This window comes from Chlorocebus sabaeus, chromosome 11 (assembly GCF_047675955.1).
Source record: "Chlorocebus sabaeus isolate Y175 chromosome 11, mChlSab1.0.hap1, whole genome shotgun sequence".
NCBI lineage: Eukaryota > Metazoa > Chordata > Mammalia > Primates > Cercopithecidae > Chlorocebus > Chlorocebus sabaeus.
Window position 1 is genome coordinate 92,423,056 of NC_132914.1, and position 20,023 is coordinate 92,443,078.

Genomic DNA, 20,023 nt, shown 5'->3' on the forward strand with positions numbered 1-20,023 from the left:
AAAATTATGAAAGTATAGTCATGTCAGGGACATGTTCTGAGAAATGAGTCCTTAGGCAATTTCATCATTTTATGCTCATCAGAGTGTACTTACACAAACCTAGACGGTCTAGCCTAGACACACCTAGGCTGTATGTAGTCTGTTGCTCTTAAGTCACAAACCTAGGACAAACCTGCACACCATGTTACTGAATACTGTAGGCAGTTGTAACATAATGGTAGGTATTTGTGTATCTAAATATATATATAAACATAGAAAAAGTACAGTAAGTCCTTTAAGAAAAAGAAGTGCAGTAAAAATAGAGGACTATAATCTTATGCCACCATTATCATATATGTGGCCTTTGACTGAAATATTGTTACGCAGTGCACGATTGCACTATAGGCCCAATGAATACAGGCAATCTGAGACCTCTTCACTATTCTTCGTGGAGAATATGTATGCCTGTAGTGATGCTTGTGGTTACCCCTTATCACCCAATTAATTCACTTAAGTCACTGTAAGTTGACTTGTTAAAACTTGGAAGTAGAAGCCATTTTGGGAACATCATTTGTAGGTGAAGAAGTGTTTCCATTAATTATGCTTCAGGAAAAGAGGTAAATGAAGTTCATCTTTATTTCTTTTTGAGATAGAGGCTCACTCTGTTGCCCAGGCTGGAGTGCAGTGGCATGATCTCAGCTCACTGCAACCTCCGCCACTTGGGTTCAAGAGGTTCTCATGCCTCAGCCTCCCGAGTAGCTGGGATTACAGGCGCACACCACAATGTCTGGCTTTTTGTATTTTTAGCAGAGACGGGGTTTCACCATGTTGGCCAGGCTGGTCTCGAACTCCTCACCTCAAGTGATTCGCCCGCCTCGGCGTCCCAAAGTGCTGGGATTACAGGCATGAGCCACTGTGCCCAGCCGAAGTTCATCTTTACATGTGTGACTCTGGCCGAAGTTCATCTTTAAATGTATGATGCTGGCCAGGCTCAGTAGCTCATGCCTGTAATCCCAGCACTTGGGGAGACTGAGGGAGACAAAAAATTAGCCAGGCATGGTGGTGCACATCTGTAATCCCAGCTCCTCATGAGGCGGAGGCAGGAGAATTGCTTGAACCCAGGAAGTGAAGGTTGCAGTGAGCTGAGATCACGCCATTACACTCCAGCCTGGGCGACATAGCAAGACTCTGTCGAGGGGGAAAAAAATCATACCAACAAAATATATTAAATTTATTTTGTATAAATATAATACATATTAACATTATTTACAATGCTAATTTTTTTATTTATAAAGTATCTTTGTATGGACAAAAAGATACAAACTGTTATCATTTTAAGTACAAAGTATTTCTAGAAATACATTATAAGTCATTTAGAAAAAAACTATTTCAAGATTGGTTCTTACATGCTATGACCAACTCATATGAAAGAGCAAGTTGTTCCCCATTCATTCCTTCCCCCACCCCAAAGGAAAAGGAATTTGATATTTAGGCTTAAAAAAAAATTCCTGGGCCGGGCGCGGTGGCTCAAGCCTGTAATCCCAGCACTTTGGGAGGCGGAGACGGGCGGATCACGAGGTCAGGAGATCGAGACCATCCTGGCTAACACAGTGAAACCCCGTGTCTACTAAAAATTACAAAAAACTAGCCGGGCGAGGTGGCGGGCGCCTGTAGTCCCAGCTACTCGGGAGGCTGAGGCAGGAGAATGGCGTGAACCCGGGAGGCGGAGCTTGCAGTGAGCCGAGATCTGGCCACTGCACTCCAGCCTGGGCGACAGAGCAAGACTCCGTCTCAAAAAAAAAAAAAAAAAAAAAAAATTTCCTACTATATCTTTTAAAAAAAAAACCCTACTCAAAACAATTATCTCTTATGAGGGAAAATGTCATAGATAAGATTTTCCTTTAGAAAATGACATTAAAAGTGGCATAAGCCCCAGAATGATATGTGTATTAGAGGCACTTCAAAAAAAAATCAGAAGGGATCCATAGGAAGGAATTTAATTCAGCAAATACTGAGTGTCCACTGCATGCAAGGCACCCTGCCAGATGCTGTGGGGGAAATCTCAAATGAATAAGTTGTCCTTAGGGATAGAAGGTGCTAAGCACCATACAAAAGATTATAAACTAAAGGCTGTGTGGGGGTTGCAGGAAGGAGACAGGATCTAATCTGGAGGAATAGGGGAGAGAAAGACTAAGGGTCAGCTATCACAGAGAAGTCTTGGATAAGCAGTCAGAGATGCAGATGGGTGAATGAAGAAAACAAAAGGAAACTGTGTGAACAGAGAAAGTTTGGGTCAGAGTACAAAGCTGGAGTGTATGGCAACTGAGGAAGTGTTCCATGCCAAGTCACTGGGAAAGCCACCGAAGCATGTAAAAGTGGGGATGAAACTAGATTAGAGCTACATTGTTGGAAGATTGTTCTGACAGTGTTTAAAATGGGATCACACAATGGCATTGGAATTAGAAGTTATTGCAATAATGGGAACAAGTAACAAGGACTTGAACCAGGGCTTATGTAATAACGGCAGGGCAATGAGGATGGAAAAGATACAAGAGTAACTGCAGAGTCTTGTTGAGAGTTGGAGGCAGATTCTGGAGTCTCAAATGGTATCTTTCTCTTACAGAAGAAAATAAACAGATTTGAATGGGAAGAAAGTTGAGTTTTATTCATGTAAAGTCTGAGATGCTTGAGGACTCATACAGATAGCCAATAAGTAGTTACAAATGGAGCTCTGCAGGATAGTGGAGAGAGATCGTCTAAAGTCCAGGTTACAATGTGGATATTTTCAGGCTGTGTTGGAGTTGTAGATGACAAGAATCCTGTCCTTTATTCAATTGAACAAATATTTTCTCTTTAAAGACCCAGAAAGCCAGGCCTGGTGGTGCATGCCCCTGTAGTCCCAGCTACTCCAGAGGCTGAGGTGGGAGGATTGCTTGAGCCCAGGCATTTGAGTTCAGCATGGGCAACATAGCGAGACCCGGTCTCTTAAAAATGAAAAAGACCTAGGGCAGTATTATGAAAGACAGTGATATTAAGTACACTATCTGCCTTCAAGGAGTATGCAGTACAATAAGAAAAACACAATATATATCTCTGGAAATCCCATTGACTACATTTGACTAAAATGGACCTCAAACTTTTCAAAACCTGAGCACAATGGAAGCACACTCCAAAACATACCAACATCTGCTGTGATATATAACATTTACATTTTAACTAAATTACCAAATAGAAGACTTTCCCCATGTCTAGATATATTCTATGAACCAAATATAAAATACACAGTCGGCTGACAATTATACTTTAAAACTGTCACCTTCTCTTTGTTGTGTCATTACATCTTTCATGTGAATCAAGGGTTGGTCTGATCTCATTTTAAGAAATGCAACTAAACACTCAAAAGAATCAAGCATCTTGGGCAACCAAAATACAATAGGGGGATGCTGCCTACATTACAGAAAAAGGGAAAAGATATTGGAAAGAGGTTCGGAAATGTGGATGATGCCAGAGATAGTTACTCTCATTTTCTTAGGACTCTGATGGGTCCTAAACATTTATAGCTGCCACAGATAAAGGTGGAGTACTAGTTGGGGACACTCACTAACAATGCCACCTTTCCCCTGGTTCAGCCTGGCGTCTCATCTACATTATGCTTAGCATCATTTTAGCTTAGCTTTATAAATGCCCTACTCTCTCCTCCTCATGAATTAAAAGGAGATACCTGAAAAAGGGTTTGATGGAAGCACAGGCACACTTATCTGTATAATAAATACAGTATCCTTGGAATCTACATACTACTTATACTTTTCTCCCCATTTATAGAGTGCACCCAACATCATTTTTCCTCTAAAATATTAGCTATCAAAATATATTTTTATAGTTTTTTTTTTTTTACAATAAATTGCATATAATTAGGTTCTTAGTTGACACTGAATGAGCCAAGTTACATAAATAACAATTGATCGCCTTTAGTAAGTTATGAAGGACTCATAAAGGGGCAGGGGAATGTGATACTATTCCACATTTAAAACATCTTTTTGGGAGAAGGAAAATTGGATAGCTTCCACAGAGACTAAACATTTTTCTAAACCCTCCATGGGGCTAAGCCAAAAGCAAATACAATCACATGCATTTTACATGTAATTAAAGAGACTGTAAGTTTGTGCCAGGTTTCTTCCCTCTCTCACTCTCTTTAGATTTAGAACTGGTTCATGATTCACCCAGGTCTTGGAAGGTAGAATAGCCTGGCTGGTATTTTTTAGATTCTAAGGCTTACGCCAAACCTTGTAGTCAGAAGGCTGAGAGCTCAAGAGGAGGGAAAGAAAACCCACATAACTTGTCTTGCGAAATGCCACAATGAATGCAGCAGAAAGAAACACTTTATAGGGTATAACTTTGGCCTCCAAAAAGAATACACTAAAAACTGCAACGATTTTAACATGGAAGCCTTATTTATGTGATCTTGATTATATAAAATTGAGCTACAAAGAAATTTTAGTGTAGTGTACCTGCTATGATAGAAAGGGGATGGCACGTTAGGATTGTGTATGAGGTTGCAACACATTTAAAATGACTCCATGGCAAGAAATAGCCACAAAAAACTATAGCAGCCAACTCTAGATCTAGTAGGGACTCTGGTGCTGCACCAAATAGCATTCAAAAGGCCCCAGAAAGGCACTCAGTAATCCTCATGGTTGCTGTTAAGGATCACACTGAATTAGGATATCCTTTATTTAGAAGTAGAAAGGAAAATTCTTACACGCTTTAAATAAATATTCTATGGATAACCTTGCTGTTTAATTTTTTTTTTTTTTTTTTGAGATGGAGTCTCGCTCTGTCATCCAGGCTGGAGTGCAGTGGCACCATCTCGGCTCACTGAAACCTCCGCATCCTGGGTTCAAGCGACTCTCCTGCCTCAGCCTGCTGAATAGCTGGGACTACAGCCATGCACCACCACGACCAGCTAATTTTTGTATTTTTAGTAGAGATGGGGTTTCACCATATTGGCCAGGCTGATCTCGATCTCCTGACCTCAGGTGATCCAGCAGCCTTGGCCTCCCAAAATGCTGAGGTTACAGGTGTGAGCCACCGCTCATGACCGTTAAGATAATTTATAGTTTAAACTTTGTTAATAAATTGTATATTGTCAACATCAGGGATGGCTTTTATCACTGTGTTATTTCATTTTGTTCTGCTAATCAACAATTTTATGTACAAGGTAGTGCATATGTTAAACAGTAAGTGCACCAGAATTATGAATCTAAATCTTTCCTAAGGAGGTGTGCTGATAGCTGCTTAAAGGGAGAAAGGAATTTTTTTTTTTTTTTTTTTTTAATTAGGAGGGAGGATATCAAAGTGGCAGAAAAAGACCTTTTTGAAAATGAATACTATACAATTTCAGTTATTACTGGCTTATAATTGTGCTTTTTCTGATACAGTAATTCCAGTTCCATTTGTAATGCAAAATATTTTTGGAAATGTAACATTACTTTTAGAGACAAATATCATCATTGACTTGGGCTCAGAACTCTTATAATAGGGAATATTGTGTAACATAATGCTTGCTATATTTTGCTGTTTTAAAAAATGATACATTTATGTTTGTTTTGAAGTGGTAGATTTTTTAAAAGATTAGACTTAAAAGCCCCAAGAGTTGGTTATTTGTGGTATTCTGCAAATAAAAATATTTTCACTCCTACTCACAGTTTTAAACAATTCCGATTCTATCCCTTTGCTTTAATTCTTTGATGATGTAATATTAACTCTTGCCAAAGAGGCACCTAACAATAGAAATACTTTTGATAATTTACTGAAATTTCAGTTCAGTTACTGAGGTAGAAGCTGGCCATGTTTTTCCACTAAAAGATACAAAAATTCACCCAAGTGTATTGATTCAAAGACATGCATTTTTTCATCAGCAGTTTTATAATAATCACAATTCCCAAACCAAGCACTTTGTGGAAATTTGCTCCTTGCTATGTGTTTTTTCCTTACAAAGACTTTTCACCAGTAAGAATGTTACAACGTAAGGTAAGAAAACCGTGTGGACTATGTCACAAATAGTTAATATAGTATACAGTATTAAGATAGTTTTTCTGGTTTCTAAAGAAATGGTACTTTAGAATTCAGTGTGTCTCAGAAATAATTCTCACCATTAAGTAAACATCAAAATTTTAATAAATAACATAAATGAAAAAACAAACACCTTTTAAAAATTGCTTATACCTAACAAAACAATTTCTTTGATGAAGGGTCTGGTTGGCTTTATCTTGGCAGTGTTCATTTTTATACAATTTTCGAATTGCATTTACTCCATTCTGATGAAATTCCACCTCTTTGGAATCACAGAAGAGATGAAACCAATACTGCTACAATATTGTGCCTTCCTGAAATGCTTCTATCCACCTATTGAGAAGAGAAATCTGTTAGATTTATAAAACCTAATCATCTGACATGTGAACACCATATAGATGACAGCTGGGCCTGTGGACCTCATTATCATAACAACGTAGGTAAGATCTTTTTATTTTTTGAGACAGTCTGGCTCTCTTTGCTCAGGCTGGAGTGCAATAGCACTATCTATATCTAGGCTCACTGCAACCTCCGCTTCCTGGGTTCAAGCGATTCTTCTGCCTCAGCCTCCCGAGTAGCTGGAATTAGAGGCATGTGCCACCACGCCCAGCTAATTTTGTATTTTTAGTAGAGATGGGGTTTTTCCATGTTGGTCAGGCTGGTCTCGAACTCCCGACCTCAGGTGACTCGCCCACCTCGGCCTCCCAGAGTGCTGGGATTACAGGTATAAGCCACCGTGCCTCGCCAGTAACATCTTTTCTTGTAGCAAAGTGACCTTCTGCATACGTAGAACTACTATTTATTTGGCAATTTGGTCCAAAATTTAGCCTGGAAAGTGTGCTTCTCATTTCTGATAGGCATGAGGAAGGGACCATTTCATGTGTAAAAGTTCTATGAAGTCTTGATGCTACCAATTAATTTATTTTGGAAGTTGATATGTCAGTGAAGGCTTTATTACAGCTTCTTTTTTATCTGGAATTCGGACTCAGTGCTTTTAGGAACACTAGCTCCCTGTCTCCTCCTACCTTAACTCTAGCAACCAGAGTTTCCTTGTATATCCCCCAGTCCAGATCTGTTTCAATATTTACAGTTAAAAGGAATCTGGCATCTAGTGTTGATCAAAAGTTTGCATGTTAAATAAGAGCTTCTAGGCCAGGCACCGTGACTCATGCCTGTAATCCCAGTACTTTAGGAGGCTGAGGTGGGCAGATCACCTGAGGTCAGGAGTTCAAGACCAGCCTGGCCAATATGGTGAAACCCTGTCTCTACTAAAATACAAAAATTAGCTGGGCGTGGTGGTGCACACTTATTATCCCAGCTACTTGGGAGGCTGAGGCAGGAGAATTGCTTGAACCCAGGAGGCAGAAGTGGCAGTGAGCTGAGATTGCGCCACTGAACTTCAGCCTGGGGAACAGAGCAAGACTCTGTCTCAAAAATAAAATAAAAATAAAGATAAAAAAATTAAAAAAAAAAACAAAAAAAAACAGCTTCTCAAAGTTTCACAGATGTCTTTCCAAAATTCTTTAGTCTCAAAGTCTAACCTGATAATATACATAGCTGCAATTATTCAGAAGATACTTGGGAGTAGTCTTTTTCCTCACTACTAATGTAATTGCTTCTGAACTTTTTTTTCTTTCTTATGGAAATCTCATTTCGTACGTTATTATTTTATGTAGGCTGGGCATGGTGGCTAACACCTGTAATCCCAGCACTTTGAGAGGCTGAGATGGGTGGACTGCTTGAGCCCAAGAGTTTGAGACCAGGTTGGGCAACACTGCGAGACTCTGTCTCTATTTTTTAAAAAAAAAAAAAAGTACAGAAGAGTCCAGAGAACTATGAACACTTGAAATCACTCAGTTTAATTAGTAAAAGCAACCTATAAGAGATTCAGTTCAAATTTTAAGGAATTTTCAAAAATTTAATATTGAACAACAGCATATGTTATACTGCCATAGCAAGACTTTAAAAAACTCCCCAAATTTTCCACTAAAATTAATACATTTTAATAGTCTGTCATGTATTTCAGAAAGCAATCCATATGATATTAATCAAGAGAAACTTATAATTTAGCCTGGGTCGATCTAAATTACAAGTAATCTGATTTCCTTTACCCAACTACATGTAATTTTGTCTTGGTGGCATTTCTATCTTGTCAACTCAATGACATAAGCAAAAGATGACATATATTGAAAAGTGGTAATTTTTTTCAGTTTGATGAATACAGATGAAAATTATAAGAAAGCTAATATCTGACAGAATCTTATGGCAATTACTATTTTGTCTAAATAATTTTTATAGAAAAGATAGTTAAGTGACATAATTTTAAAATATTCTCCAGTAGCCAAAAGAAAATGTTTGGAAGAATAGCTATGTACTGTTGGATATCTTAAAATAGACTGAAATGAGTCTTACAGAGTGTGTGTAACATTGTGCCTGGCTGGTACTCAGGATGTGTGCAATTCTGGTACATTAATCTTAACTGCCTTAAGAAACTAAAAGCCTTGCTTACTCAAAGCATTCTTTTTTATTTTCATGCACTTTTAAGCTTGTGGAAAACACCTCTTCCTGAAAACAAAAATGTATTATTTTGTGAAGCCAAAGTAAAGAGTCAAATGAAAGAGAGATAAACTGAACTATTTTGTTCGAAAGAGACCTATTTCACAGAGATAGATATGCATGTCTATGTTAAGCAAACTAATAACATCTAAGTAAAGATTCTTGCTGGAATTCTGAAGAGACTGTTTCAGCCTTTGCCATCTAAACTGATAGCTATTTCCTTTTACTCAGTCACTAGGAACAGCATGGGAGTCTCTTAATGTGTTTGACCTTTTCCCCAAAGAAGTTAGCGAGCAGCTGTTTAAACTCCTGCTGTTCCATGGCACAATTGAATCGCTGGATTGCCAAAGTCCTGGAATGTTTCAAGGGAAGATTCTTACCCTCATAGAAGGAGAGGTCAAATGCCTTGGCTTTCCTTCCTTTCAGCAGAGCAGCATCACGCTGCTTCCTCTGAAGTCATGTGTAGACAAAATACTTTATATAGGACTACCTATTTTCTTTTCCCCTCTGCCTCCTGAAAATATTCCAGATACCCTTGCCTTGTCTTTAAAACAATTCTGAAGAGTTTGAATAATATGTTAAATCTTTCTAATTAGAATCTCTGATTTAAATTTTGAGTTGTCTCCATGCCTTAAAGTAGGTCATTTTATAAGCAACCATTAAAAAACTGAAATCTCATGAATAAAAGAAAAATATGGCCAGATTACTTACTTCTGGGCTGAATGAGCATCCTCTGCTTTGAATAAATAAAATAACATGTTTTTGTGCCGTAACTGAAATACTTTAGACTCTGAATTCTCATCTTTAACTTGAATAACAGTGAATCCTAATAAAGGCTGACTCTCCAAAGCGGCCACGTCCTAATTTAAAAACACACAAATGGAGAAAAGTTTTTAGACTGAGACAAAATTCAGATTTGAAAACTCTTGATCTACATAGCTCTAATTTAATTTCAGTTATTCACATATAAGATAATAATTCTAACAACTTATTCATTTTTCATTTACTCAACAATATGCACTGAGCCACTCCCTCCCTAAGTACCCTACATGCCAGGCACTGTGGCACAGAATTTTTGGCATGTTCACATCTACTGAATTTCACAATATCCTCACTAAACCAAGGAAGGCACGTGATTATATTACATTCATTTTATGGATGCAGAAAGTAAGCTATTTACCTGGATCCCACTAAGGAAAAGTGTGGACCCTAGAGCAGTGTTTTCATAGGATGGTGGAACACAGGGTGATCAGATAGGAGAAAAGGACAGAATTAGAGTAAACTGCTAGAAATTGTTTATCATCCAGAAAAGTCTATCTTATCTACGCTGCTGTCAGATCAATGCAATCTGAGGATGACAGTAAAGGGAGTATCACCCAAGAGAGCTTGGCAGAAAGAAACACAGCTCTGCCTTTTTTTTTTTTTTTTTTGAGACAGAGTCTCTGTTGCCCAGGCTGGAGTGCAATGGCGCGATCTTGGCTCACTGCAATCTCTGCCTCTTGGGTTCAAGCAGTTCTCCTGCATCACCCTCCCAAGTAGCTGGGATTACAGGCACTCCACGAATATTTTGTATTTTTAGTAGAGACAGGGTTTCGCCATGTTGGCCAGGCTAGTCTCGAACTCCTGACCTCAGGTGATCCACGCCCCCCCCCCCCGGCTTCCCAAAGTGCTGGAATTACAGGTGTGAGCCAATGCACCTGGCTGCAGCTCTGCCTTTAGTAAAGTAATTAGTAGTTACATGACACACAAAAAAATGCATTTTAATAATATAGAAAATTCCTAACACATTTGAGAAAGAGCTCTCCAGGTACAAAGCAAGAACACTGTTCACATTAAAAATTAACAGCAACAACAATTCCCCCATCCAAAAGCAAAGCAAAAAATCATATGTAAAACAAACGGATTTTAAAATACTGTAATTACTTCCACTTGGCATTAGAAAACCCCAAATTACTCATCTTTAGATTTCAGATCTTACCTCACTTGCAGCATATGTATATAGTACTTTATTTTTTATGACAAACCAAAAGTGTTTCCAGGGTTTTTTATTGCCCTTTGATCTGTACAAGTAGCCACTCATAGAAGAATCCTCTGTGTTTGCTGATACCTAGATAAGAAATCCCATGCAAAGTTTAATGGTTTTCAGACAAATTATAACAGCAAATTATTTGTAACCAATAGGTGCTGAAAACAATAACTGTAATGATAGAATGTTTCAGAATGAAATATATTTTCAAAGTGCTACTATACAAATTGAACTCTGCTATTAACATGAGCATAAAAAAGAAAAAAAAAAAAAACCATGTTAGAGGCAGTTACAGAATTTTACTTGGTTTAACTGTGCCTGCACGCGTTTGCGTATGTTTCTTTGTGGGTTCATCTGTGTTTTCTGCGTTGGCAGGTGAAGAAAAATAGTTCCAGAAGACTTATTGCTGTTCTTTTGAGGCATCAGGGAAAATTATTTGAACTTTTAATTCTGTTCCTAAAAAACATTTTGGACTTCTAAAAAACCATACGAACAGAATAATAAACAGAAAATTATATTAAGGAAGCTCATTTTAAGAATCAATCTTTGCTTCCCAAATTATAGTCAGAAAGAAAACAGGCTAATTTTTACTTCATAAAAAGTTGAAAATGTTTTCATCTCTATGCAAAAAGACAGCAAGCATTTATTTATTTATTTATTTATTTTTTTGTTTATTTATTTATTTATTGACAGAGTCTTACTCTGTCACCCAGGCTGGAGTGCAGTGGCACAATCTCGGCTCACTGCAACCTCCACTTCCTGGGTCCAAGTGCTTCTCATGCCCCAGCCTCCGGAGTAGCTGGGATTACAGGCATGTTCCATCATGTCCAGCTAATTTTTGTGTTTTTAGTAGAGAGAGGGTTTCACCATGTTGGCCAGGTTGGTGTTCATTTGCCTGCCTTGGCCTCCTAAAGTGCTGGGATTACAGATGTGAGCCATTGTGCCTGGCCTATTGATTCTAATAATGGTCATTCAAAGTTGTGTTTTTAAAAATGTAGGAGGAGTAGAGATATAAAAAAAAAGATTAGGATCTACCTTAGTAATGGTATGGCAGGCACACGCTTAAGGTGGCTTTCCATCACGCTTGCCGTAGAGAGTCACATTATTGTACATTCTTCTCCTTTTGAGTGTGGACAGGACCTATGACTTGCTTCTAACTAAGAATTTGGTGAGGGTGATAGGATGTCACTCCCATGATCATGCTACATTATATATGGCCCTGTCTTGTTAGGAAACACTCTAGAAATTTTCTTCCTTGCTGGCTTTGAACAACTAAGTAGCAATGTTGAGAGGCCCACATGGCAAGGAGCTGATGACCTCCAGCCAAAAGCTAGTAAGAAGCCAGGGCCCCCAGTCTTGCAAGTGCAAGGAAATGAATTCTGTGAATTCTGTCAACAACCTGAATGAGTTTAGAAACAGACCCTTCGCCAGATGAGCCTCCAGATGAGAATTCAGTACTTGCCAAAACTTTTGATTATAGCCCTGCAGAGGCCCAGCTAAGCCATGCCTGGACTCCTGAGATAATAAATGTATGTTGTTTTAAGCTGCTAGGTTTGTAGTAATTTATTATGCAGAAATGGAAAACTAATACAGGCAGGCCCTGTGAATTTTAAAAGTATATCTTTAATCACATATTAATTGATGAATTATATTAATTTCTTATAAATTTCATGAAAATAATTATATATTGTTTAGTGGAAAATTTAAGATCTAACATTAAGTTAGAAATATTTGTTAAGCAACAGCAGGTTTCTATAAATACATCTTTGTAAAGACTACCAAGTAATTTAAAAAACTAGAATTGTTTCCTATCTCAGTGAAAAGAAAGAGGAAAAAACCCAACTAAAATGTTTAACATTCAAATGAGATTTTGCTTAAAATATAGTTACATTAGAATCCTACCATGTTCTTATCTAAGTTGTTATTAAGTTGCTCAAAATATATTACATTTCTCCTTTATACCAATTTAGGATCAGTTTATTAGCCACACAAGAAGATCAACCATAATACTGAACAGCCATACTAGACCTATATTTTTAAAAATAAAACTGGTGTTCACCAACTTAATCACCTAACTGATACATAAAACATTTCTTCCAATGATTTGATTATTTACAAAGTAAATCAGGGTTGGGGATCAGGGACTATAAAACTACATATTGGGTACACTGTATAAGGCTCAGGTGAAGGGTGCATTAAAATCTTAGACTTCACCATTATACAACTCATCCGTGTAACCAAAACCCATAGGTACCCCAAAAACAATTGAAATTACGAAAAAAAAAAAAATCCAACTCAAAAGATGTAGTCTGCCATTACTGAGAGTACTGAGGCTCTAAATGTAATTCTAAAAAGAGGAGTTTCTAAAAATATTTTAAACATTACTAGAATAAGAACACAACTTCCCTGTTCCTCAAAAAGTTAAACATAGAATAACCATATGAGCAAGCAATTCTACTTCTGGGTATATACCCAAGATAAATGAAAACATATGTCCACACAGAAATTTGCACATGAACATTTCTATCAGCATAATTCATAATAGCCAAAGGGTGGAAACAACCCAATATTCCACAAGAGCTGGATGGATAAACTGTAGTATACACAAACAATGAAATATTATTCAGACATAACAAGAAACAAAGTATGGATACGTGCTATAATTTCCATGAACCTCTAAACATTGTGTTTCAACTGGGAATATACTCGTAACTTTACAGAAGAAACACGATCTTGATCAAATTTTTAGAGTTCTTTCCTGCCACTACGTATGCTAGAACACCTCCTCAGTAAAAAAGCAAGAGAACCAAATTAAAAACTACTCTGCTGGCCACAAAACCAGCCAGGTGGACCTCCTTAATAAACTGATCATAATGGAGTAGCCAAAATGGCAATGCTGTTTGTTCTTTGACACTTAAATTTGAGGAACCGGGATAGGGTATCAACGATGTCTGTGGATTACACCATTAGCAGGTCTAAGCATACAGACTATTATCACTATTTAAAATTTTCTTTTAAAGGAAGTTTAAAGGAAAGACAACCTACTATCAGTGATATCAGCTGTGCATAACCAACCAACGCCTACAAATAAACCGTGCAGATCAGTAAAGGCTAACAAAATGCCCAAAATATTCTGTTGGATTTCTTCCCTCTGGCAAGGGTCCTGCTCAAAGTCATTTTTAAAAATTCCTGTGTGTCCAACTTATCTTTACCTTCTATCACTGCTATTAAATGTTCTCTAAACCTTTCAACAGCCATTTTCTAAATGACTTAGGTCAGACGGGAGACCAAGCAAGACTGTGAGGCATCAGCCACATCCATCATCAGTATTAAAATTCAAGACTTAATAGTTGTGGGAAATGACATCTTCCTTTATGAAAGAAAAACAGTGTATTATATGCATATGAATAATTCAGCCTCTATCACATTGCAAGTTTAATGGAAACACTTACTTCTTTGAGAGCAGCTGGGATTTTTTTCTGTTTCCTCCCTGATGGAATGCTATGTAAGACTGATGATAAGGCACTTGAAGGAGATTTGTGATTTCCAGGAGATCCAATCCTAGGGGAGTGCTGGTGATCTAGAACAAACCAGGCACACTTAGGTAGGCAATGCTCAGCATTTTGCAATTCAATTTCATTCAAATCCATAATACTGTTGCATAAAATATCCATGGAAGGACACTAAGAAACAACATTGATAGCTCCTGGAAAAGGACAATGGATGGCTGGGAGCTGAGTGGAAGGCAGACTTTCTACTCTCTATGGTTTTATACTTTTTGAACTTTAAACCATGTGAAAGGATTACTCTTGCGTGCCTTTAGAATTATGAAACGTGACTATACTACCAACTTAAAAAAAAAATCCAAAAAACCTTCCCTACTGACATAAACCCCAAAGAACCCTGGTATTGTTAAGTGTTTAGATACTAGACCAACTCCAATGAACAAAGTAGTTAAAAAGGGGCTATTGGATATGGATGAAGAAGTAATGAATTCTGATTGTAGAGGTTCAGGGAAACCTGAGAAGATAATAAGATAAAAGTTGGCTAGCCGGGCATGGTGGCTCACGCCTGTAATCCCACCACTTTGGGAGGCCAAGGTGGGCAGATCAAGAGGTCAGGAGATCGAGACCATCTGGCTAACACAGTGAAACCCCGTCTCTACTAAAAATACAAAAAATTTAGCTGGGCGTGGTGGTGAGCACCTGTAGTCCCAGCTAATCAGGAGGCTGAGGCAGGAGAATGGAGGGAACCCAGGAGGCGGAGCTTGCAGTGAGCTGAGATCGCGCCACTGCACTCCAGCCTGGGCGACAGAGCGAGACTCCATCTCAAAACAAACAAACAAACAAACAAATAAAATAAAATAAAAGTTGGCCATGAAGGAATAAGTAGGAATTTGCCAGGTTAAAACAAACAGGAGGAACACTGCACACCAAGAGGTCAGTGTGAGCAAAGGCAGAGAGGTATGAAATTAAATCATCTATTTGGAGAATAATGAGACCAGATTAAAAAAGGGGGCTGGTTTGAAGGAAACTGGACTGTTGTTTATATGTTTTAGACTGGGGAGTGACATGAGCAGATTAAATTTGGAAAAACTGATTATATCTGGCAGTACTAAGGAGAAAAGACTAACAGCAGGAAAACTTGTTAGGAAATTATTGTAGTTGTCTAGATAAGAGATAACAAAGGCCTTATTAGGGCTGGGATGGAGAAATCAAGACAAAGATTTTTGACGATAAAATTGACAAGAGTTACTAACCAAATGTGGTGATGAGGAAGGAGAATTCAAAGACGAATTTTGAATGTCTGCAGTTTATACCATATACCCAGACTAACGGGAGGAACATAAAGGAAGAGATGGATGGGTCTTCTTGGAAAATGTATACAGACAATAAATTATTAATCTAGAAATATGTGCACTCTGAAATATCATGTCATCCACTTAGAAATTCCTCCTTGCTAATAAAAAGCTATCCTTCAGGGAAATGAAGAACAGACTTTTAAAAATTTAGATCCTGGCCAAGCGTGGTGGCTTATGCCTGTAATCCCAGCACTTGGGGAGGCTGAGGCAGGTGGATCATTTGACATCACAAGTTCGAGACCAGCTTGGTCAACATGGTAAGACCCCCATCTCTACTAAAATACAAAAATTAGCCAGGCATGGTCATGTGTGCCTGTAATCCCAGCTACTCAGGAGGCTGAGGTAGGAGAATCGCTTGAACCTGAGAGGTGGAGGTTGCAGATTGCATCACTATACTCCAGCCTGGGCAACAGTGGAAGACCCCATCTCAAAATAAATAAGTAAATAAATAAATAAAATTTAGATCCTACAGGTTTCAGGAATTTAACTAAAAATCTTTTCCCAAAACATAGACCTGAGCAGTCCTGCTAAGCTGCATTCATTTTACTGGAGGACACCTACAAATAAGGAGCAGGGAAATAGGCAGTATCATTTCGTGTTTGGTCAAAAAGCTGCACATTCAGATGTACATTAAGATCTCACTGAATCAGTTCAACTGACTAGAATTAAGCTAACGAAGTGCCACCTAATACACGTCCACAGAGAATTACTTTACATATAGGTAAAATGATTTGTAATGAGCACGCTATCATGTGAAACTATAGAGACTTCAAAATTACTTGAAAGTTAAAGTTCCCTTTTACTGTTTCAAGTGTTTTACCCTGTAATTACATTTCTACAGTTTTCTTAGCAAAACCTTTTATACAGACTAAAACCAAATTTCAGCCCAACCTCTCCCAGAATTACAACAAAATATGATTAAGAAAGCTTACTATAAATTTGGAGATAAATATCAACAATCATATTGCTAATGTACCGAAGGTGTTTCTGTCAGAAGGTTGTTTGAAAACATCTGAGGAATAAAGGACTTTTTGGTTAAATCTTTACTTATATATTACCTAATTTCTGCAGTTCTTGGAAACAATGTTCACATACTCTTGCTGGTTGATTTTTCAGGTAATCTAAACCATACTTATTGGATGAACAAGCTTGGCATACAATCTGAAAACACATTGGAATTACTCCATTAATTTCATTAGAATAACTTGTGTTTCCAAACCATAAAGTATGTTACAATTTACAGTGCCATCCACTTTTCAAAACAGTTGCAGAGTCACTGAGTCTCACTTTGTCTCAATAACAACTCTAAGGAGTTCAAGCATATAGTGAACTAATGCATGGTACCACCCTTGAAAGATGAAGGGGCAACAGATGATTACTTACAGAGAGCTGACTACATAAAATAATAAAGTCAAGGAATTAATACATGCAAAATGCTTAGAACAGTACCTGGCATGCAAAAAAGCCTGTGAGGTATACTGATCACCATCATTGTCACCATCATAATCATCACTGCTGCAGCAACGACCACGTCTCTGCTCCTCTACCAAGTTTTTGGGCTCCATACTAAATGCTCTTTAAATAGAACCTCATTTAATCTTTAGAGTAACTCTCTGATGTCACTGTTTCTACACCCATTTTACTAATGAGATCATGAAGGCTTAGAAACATCACTAGGGATAACTTCAACACTGAACATTCCCCCTACTGAATACTATAGATACTTAGTACTAGAGAGATGCAGTTTAAATAATAGCTGTAAATGTGAGGGCCGATTTAATTGTGGATTTGTTAGATTTCGTTTTTGAATCAGTTATTTATTACTGATGTTCTAATGTAACTCTAAAGTAGGAGGGTGGAAGTTCACTAAGAAGATTCCCCTTGCCCCTAAATATTTAGAGAAAACACCATTCATGTTTTCTACCATTAACATAATAATTGTTATTGTTATTCTTGAACTATAATGGTTTACGAGGGGAAATATGCTTCCTCACTATGTACAGCCTGGAGACAGTGAAGACCACAATGGAGATGGGTGTTATCCTCGCCAACCTTTCCACAGGCCCGGCAGTGGTGTCGTCTCCAGGTGAGAGTAAATTCACTTGTGCAGATCATACACATTGTGGCTCTGGTATCTGGAATCCAGATGGGAGCCTTCGACCCAAGAGGACTAACTTCCTCTTTATTTTCTGAGTCTGCCTGCGGAAGAAGAACAGCTTCTGATCATCTCCATGCACACTGCCTGCCTTTTATTCGGCAGTGTCATCTCACACTACCACTAAGACGGGGATGAGGGCCAGGCGCGGTGGCTCACACCTGTAATCCCAGCATTTTGGGAGGCCGAGTCCGGCGCATCACATGACGTATGGAGTTCCTGACCAGCCTGGCAAACATGGTGAAACCCTGCCTCTACTAAAAATACAAAAATTAGCTGGGTATGGGGGCCGGTGCCTGTGATCCCAGCTACTCAGGAGGCTGAGGCAGGAGAATTACTTGAACCTGAGAGGCGGAGGTTGCAGTGAGCCGAGATTGTGCCACTGCACTCTAGCCTGGGCGACAGAGTGGGACTCTGTCTCAAGAAAAGAAAGATGGGGATAAAATATGGGCTATTGGCTGAGAGAGGTGGCTCACGCCTGTAATCCCAGCACTTTGAGAGGCCAAGGCGGTCAGATCACAAGGTCAAGAGATCAAGACCATCCTGGCCAACATGGTGAAACCCCGTCTCTACTAAAAATACAAAAATTAGCTGGGCGTGGTGGCACGTGCCTGTAGTCCCAGCTACTTGGGAGGCTGAGGCAGGAAAATCGCTTGAATCTGGAAGGCAGAGGTTACAGTAAGCCGAGATTGTGCCACTGTACTCCAGCCTGGCGACAGCAAGAGTCCAAAGAAAGAAAGAGAAAGAAAAGGAAGAAAGAGAGAGAGAGAGAGGAAGAGAGAGAGAGAAAGAAAGAAAGAGAGAGAGAGAGAGGAAAGAAAGAAAGAAAAAGAAAGAAAGAAAGAAAGAAAGAAAGAAAGAAAGAAAGAAAGAAAGAAAGAAAGAGAAAGAGAAAGAAAGAAAGAGAGAGAGAGAAAGAGAAAAAGAGAGAAAGAAAGAAAGAGTAAGAGAGAGAGTGTGAGAGAGGAAGGAGGGAGGGAGGGAGGGAAGGAAGGAAGGAAGGAAGGAAGGAAGGAAGGAAGGAAGGAAGGAAATAAATATGGGCTATTGGCCAGGCACAGTGGCTCACGCCTGTAATCTCAGCACTTTGGGAGGCTGAGGCAGGTGGAAAACCTGAGGTCAGGAGTTTGAGACCAGCCTGGCCAACTTGGTGAAACCCCATCTCTACTAAAAATATAAAATTAGCCTGGCGTGGTGGCACATGCCTGTAATCCCAGCTGCTCTCAGGAGACTGAGGTAGGAGAACTCTTGAACCCAGGAGGCAGAGGTTGCAGTGAGCTATCGCACCATTGCACTCCAGCCTGGGCAACAAGAGCGAAATTCCGTCTCAAAAAAAAAAAAAAAAAAAGAAAAGAAAAGAAAAGAAATATGGGTTATTATATTTTTCATGTGCTCAGAATACTAAGTTTAGCTACAATCTAAAAATCTTCTAATACAAAATGAACTTAAAAAGATGCTTGTGGTAATGGGATGGCAGCTGATTAGCTGAACCTTAAACTATTTCGTATTTTCTAAATTTCCTACAATGAAGTTTTATAGCTGAGAAAATACATGAATATGCTAGATGCTATCACAGACTTGCAGTGAGACATTAATAGGAGGATAAACTTTCAGTGCTGAAATTAGACATTAATCTGTAGAGTAACTCTCTGATATCCAGTCCAATCATTCTTTGAAACACATGTTGCTTTCCTAAACCCCTGTGAAATGTTTAAGGTAAAAACCTTGAAATGCACTGGGGAAAAAAAAAAAGAAGACAATACCTCATCAAGACTCCTACTAGGACAGAAGGTGATCCTTTTCTTGGCATACTCTTCTATTGCCCTGGAAATCGCTTCTAGCCATTCATCCCTTTCTGTGGCAGAACTATTGGGGGCAAAAGGTTTCATCAACCAGATGTCAGCTTTTGTTCTTTTCCTTTTTCTTCTTTTCTTTCTCCCATGGCAACAGATCCCACCACCCTCCAACAATACTAGTCAAAAAAGCAGCAACTCTGAGGTTTAGTGAACAGATCATCAGAACAGACAACAAAGAACCCATGATGCATTTTAGCAAATACGATGCTTATTTTTTCTTTCCAAAAGTTCTGCTTTATATTAAATAGCTTTTGAACTCTCCTCAATTTGGAAATACTTTTGGTTTGGTTTAAAGGATAACTGTACAATTAATAATTATGATTATTTATACAGCCAGGGAGTTTCTTAAGACATCATACTAGAATTTTAAAAGATTCTAATAGGTCAAGTTTCAAATTCCAATTTATAGCATAGAATACTAAATATCTTTAGATTACTAATTACTAAAACTTTCTAGAAAGGGCACTGGGGTGAAGGGAACATATTTTTTTGTATTAGAAAGCAGATGTTGACAAAGC

General features: G+C 38.4%; 1 protein-coding gene across 3 annotated transcripts in view; it reads right to left on the reverse strand.

Moving 5' to 3' along the window:
- Positions 1-1,244: 1,244 nt before the first annotated feature.
- The window catches only part of FGD6 (FYVE, RhoGEF and PH domain containing 6), a 137,448-nt gene continuing 118,669 nt past the window's right edge, over positions 1,245-20,023 (reverse strand). The window contains exons 15-21 of one of the 3 annotated variants that reach the window (XM_008004289.3): positions 19,413-19,515; positions 17,547-17,693; positions 16,553-16,655; positions 14,086-14,213; positions 10,586-10,714; positions 9,319-9,467; positions 1,245-6,384 (exon numbers count right to left, since the gene is read on the reverse strand). In XM_008004289.3, the coding sequence (XP_008002480.3) occupies positions 6,348-6,384; positions 9,319-9,467; positions 10,586-10,714; positions 14,086-14,213; positions 16,553-16,655; positions 17,547-17,693; positions 19,413-19,515 (796 nt within the window). In that variant the 3' untranslated portion in view covers positions 1,245-6,347. Of the gene's footprint in view, positions 6,385-9,318; positions 9,468-10,585; positions 10,715-14,085; positions 14,214-16,552; positions 16,656-17,488; positions 17,694-19,412; positions 19,516-20,023 lie in introns of those variants that run through there. The other 2 variants (XM_037996690.2, XM_073021004.1) reach the window with 2 other exon arrangements.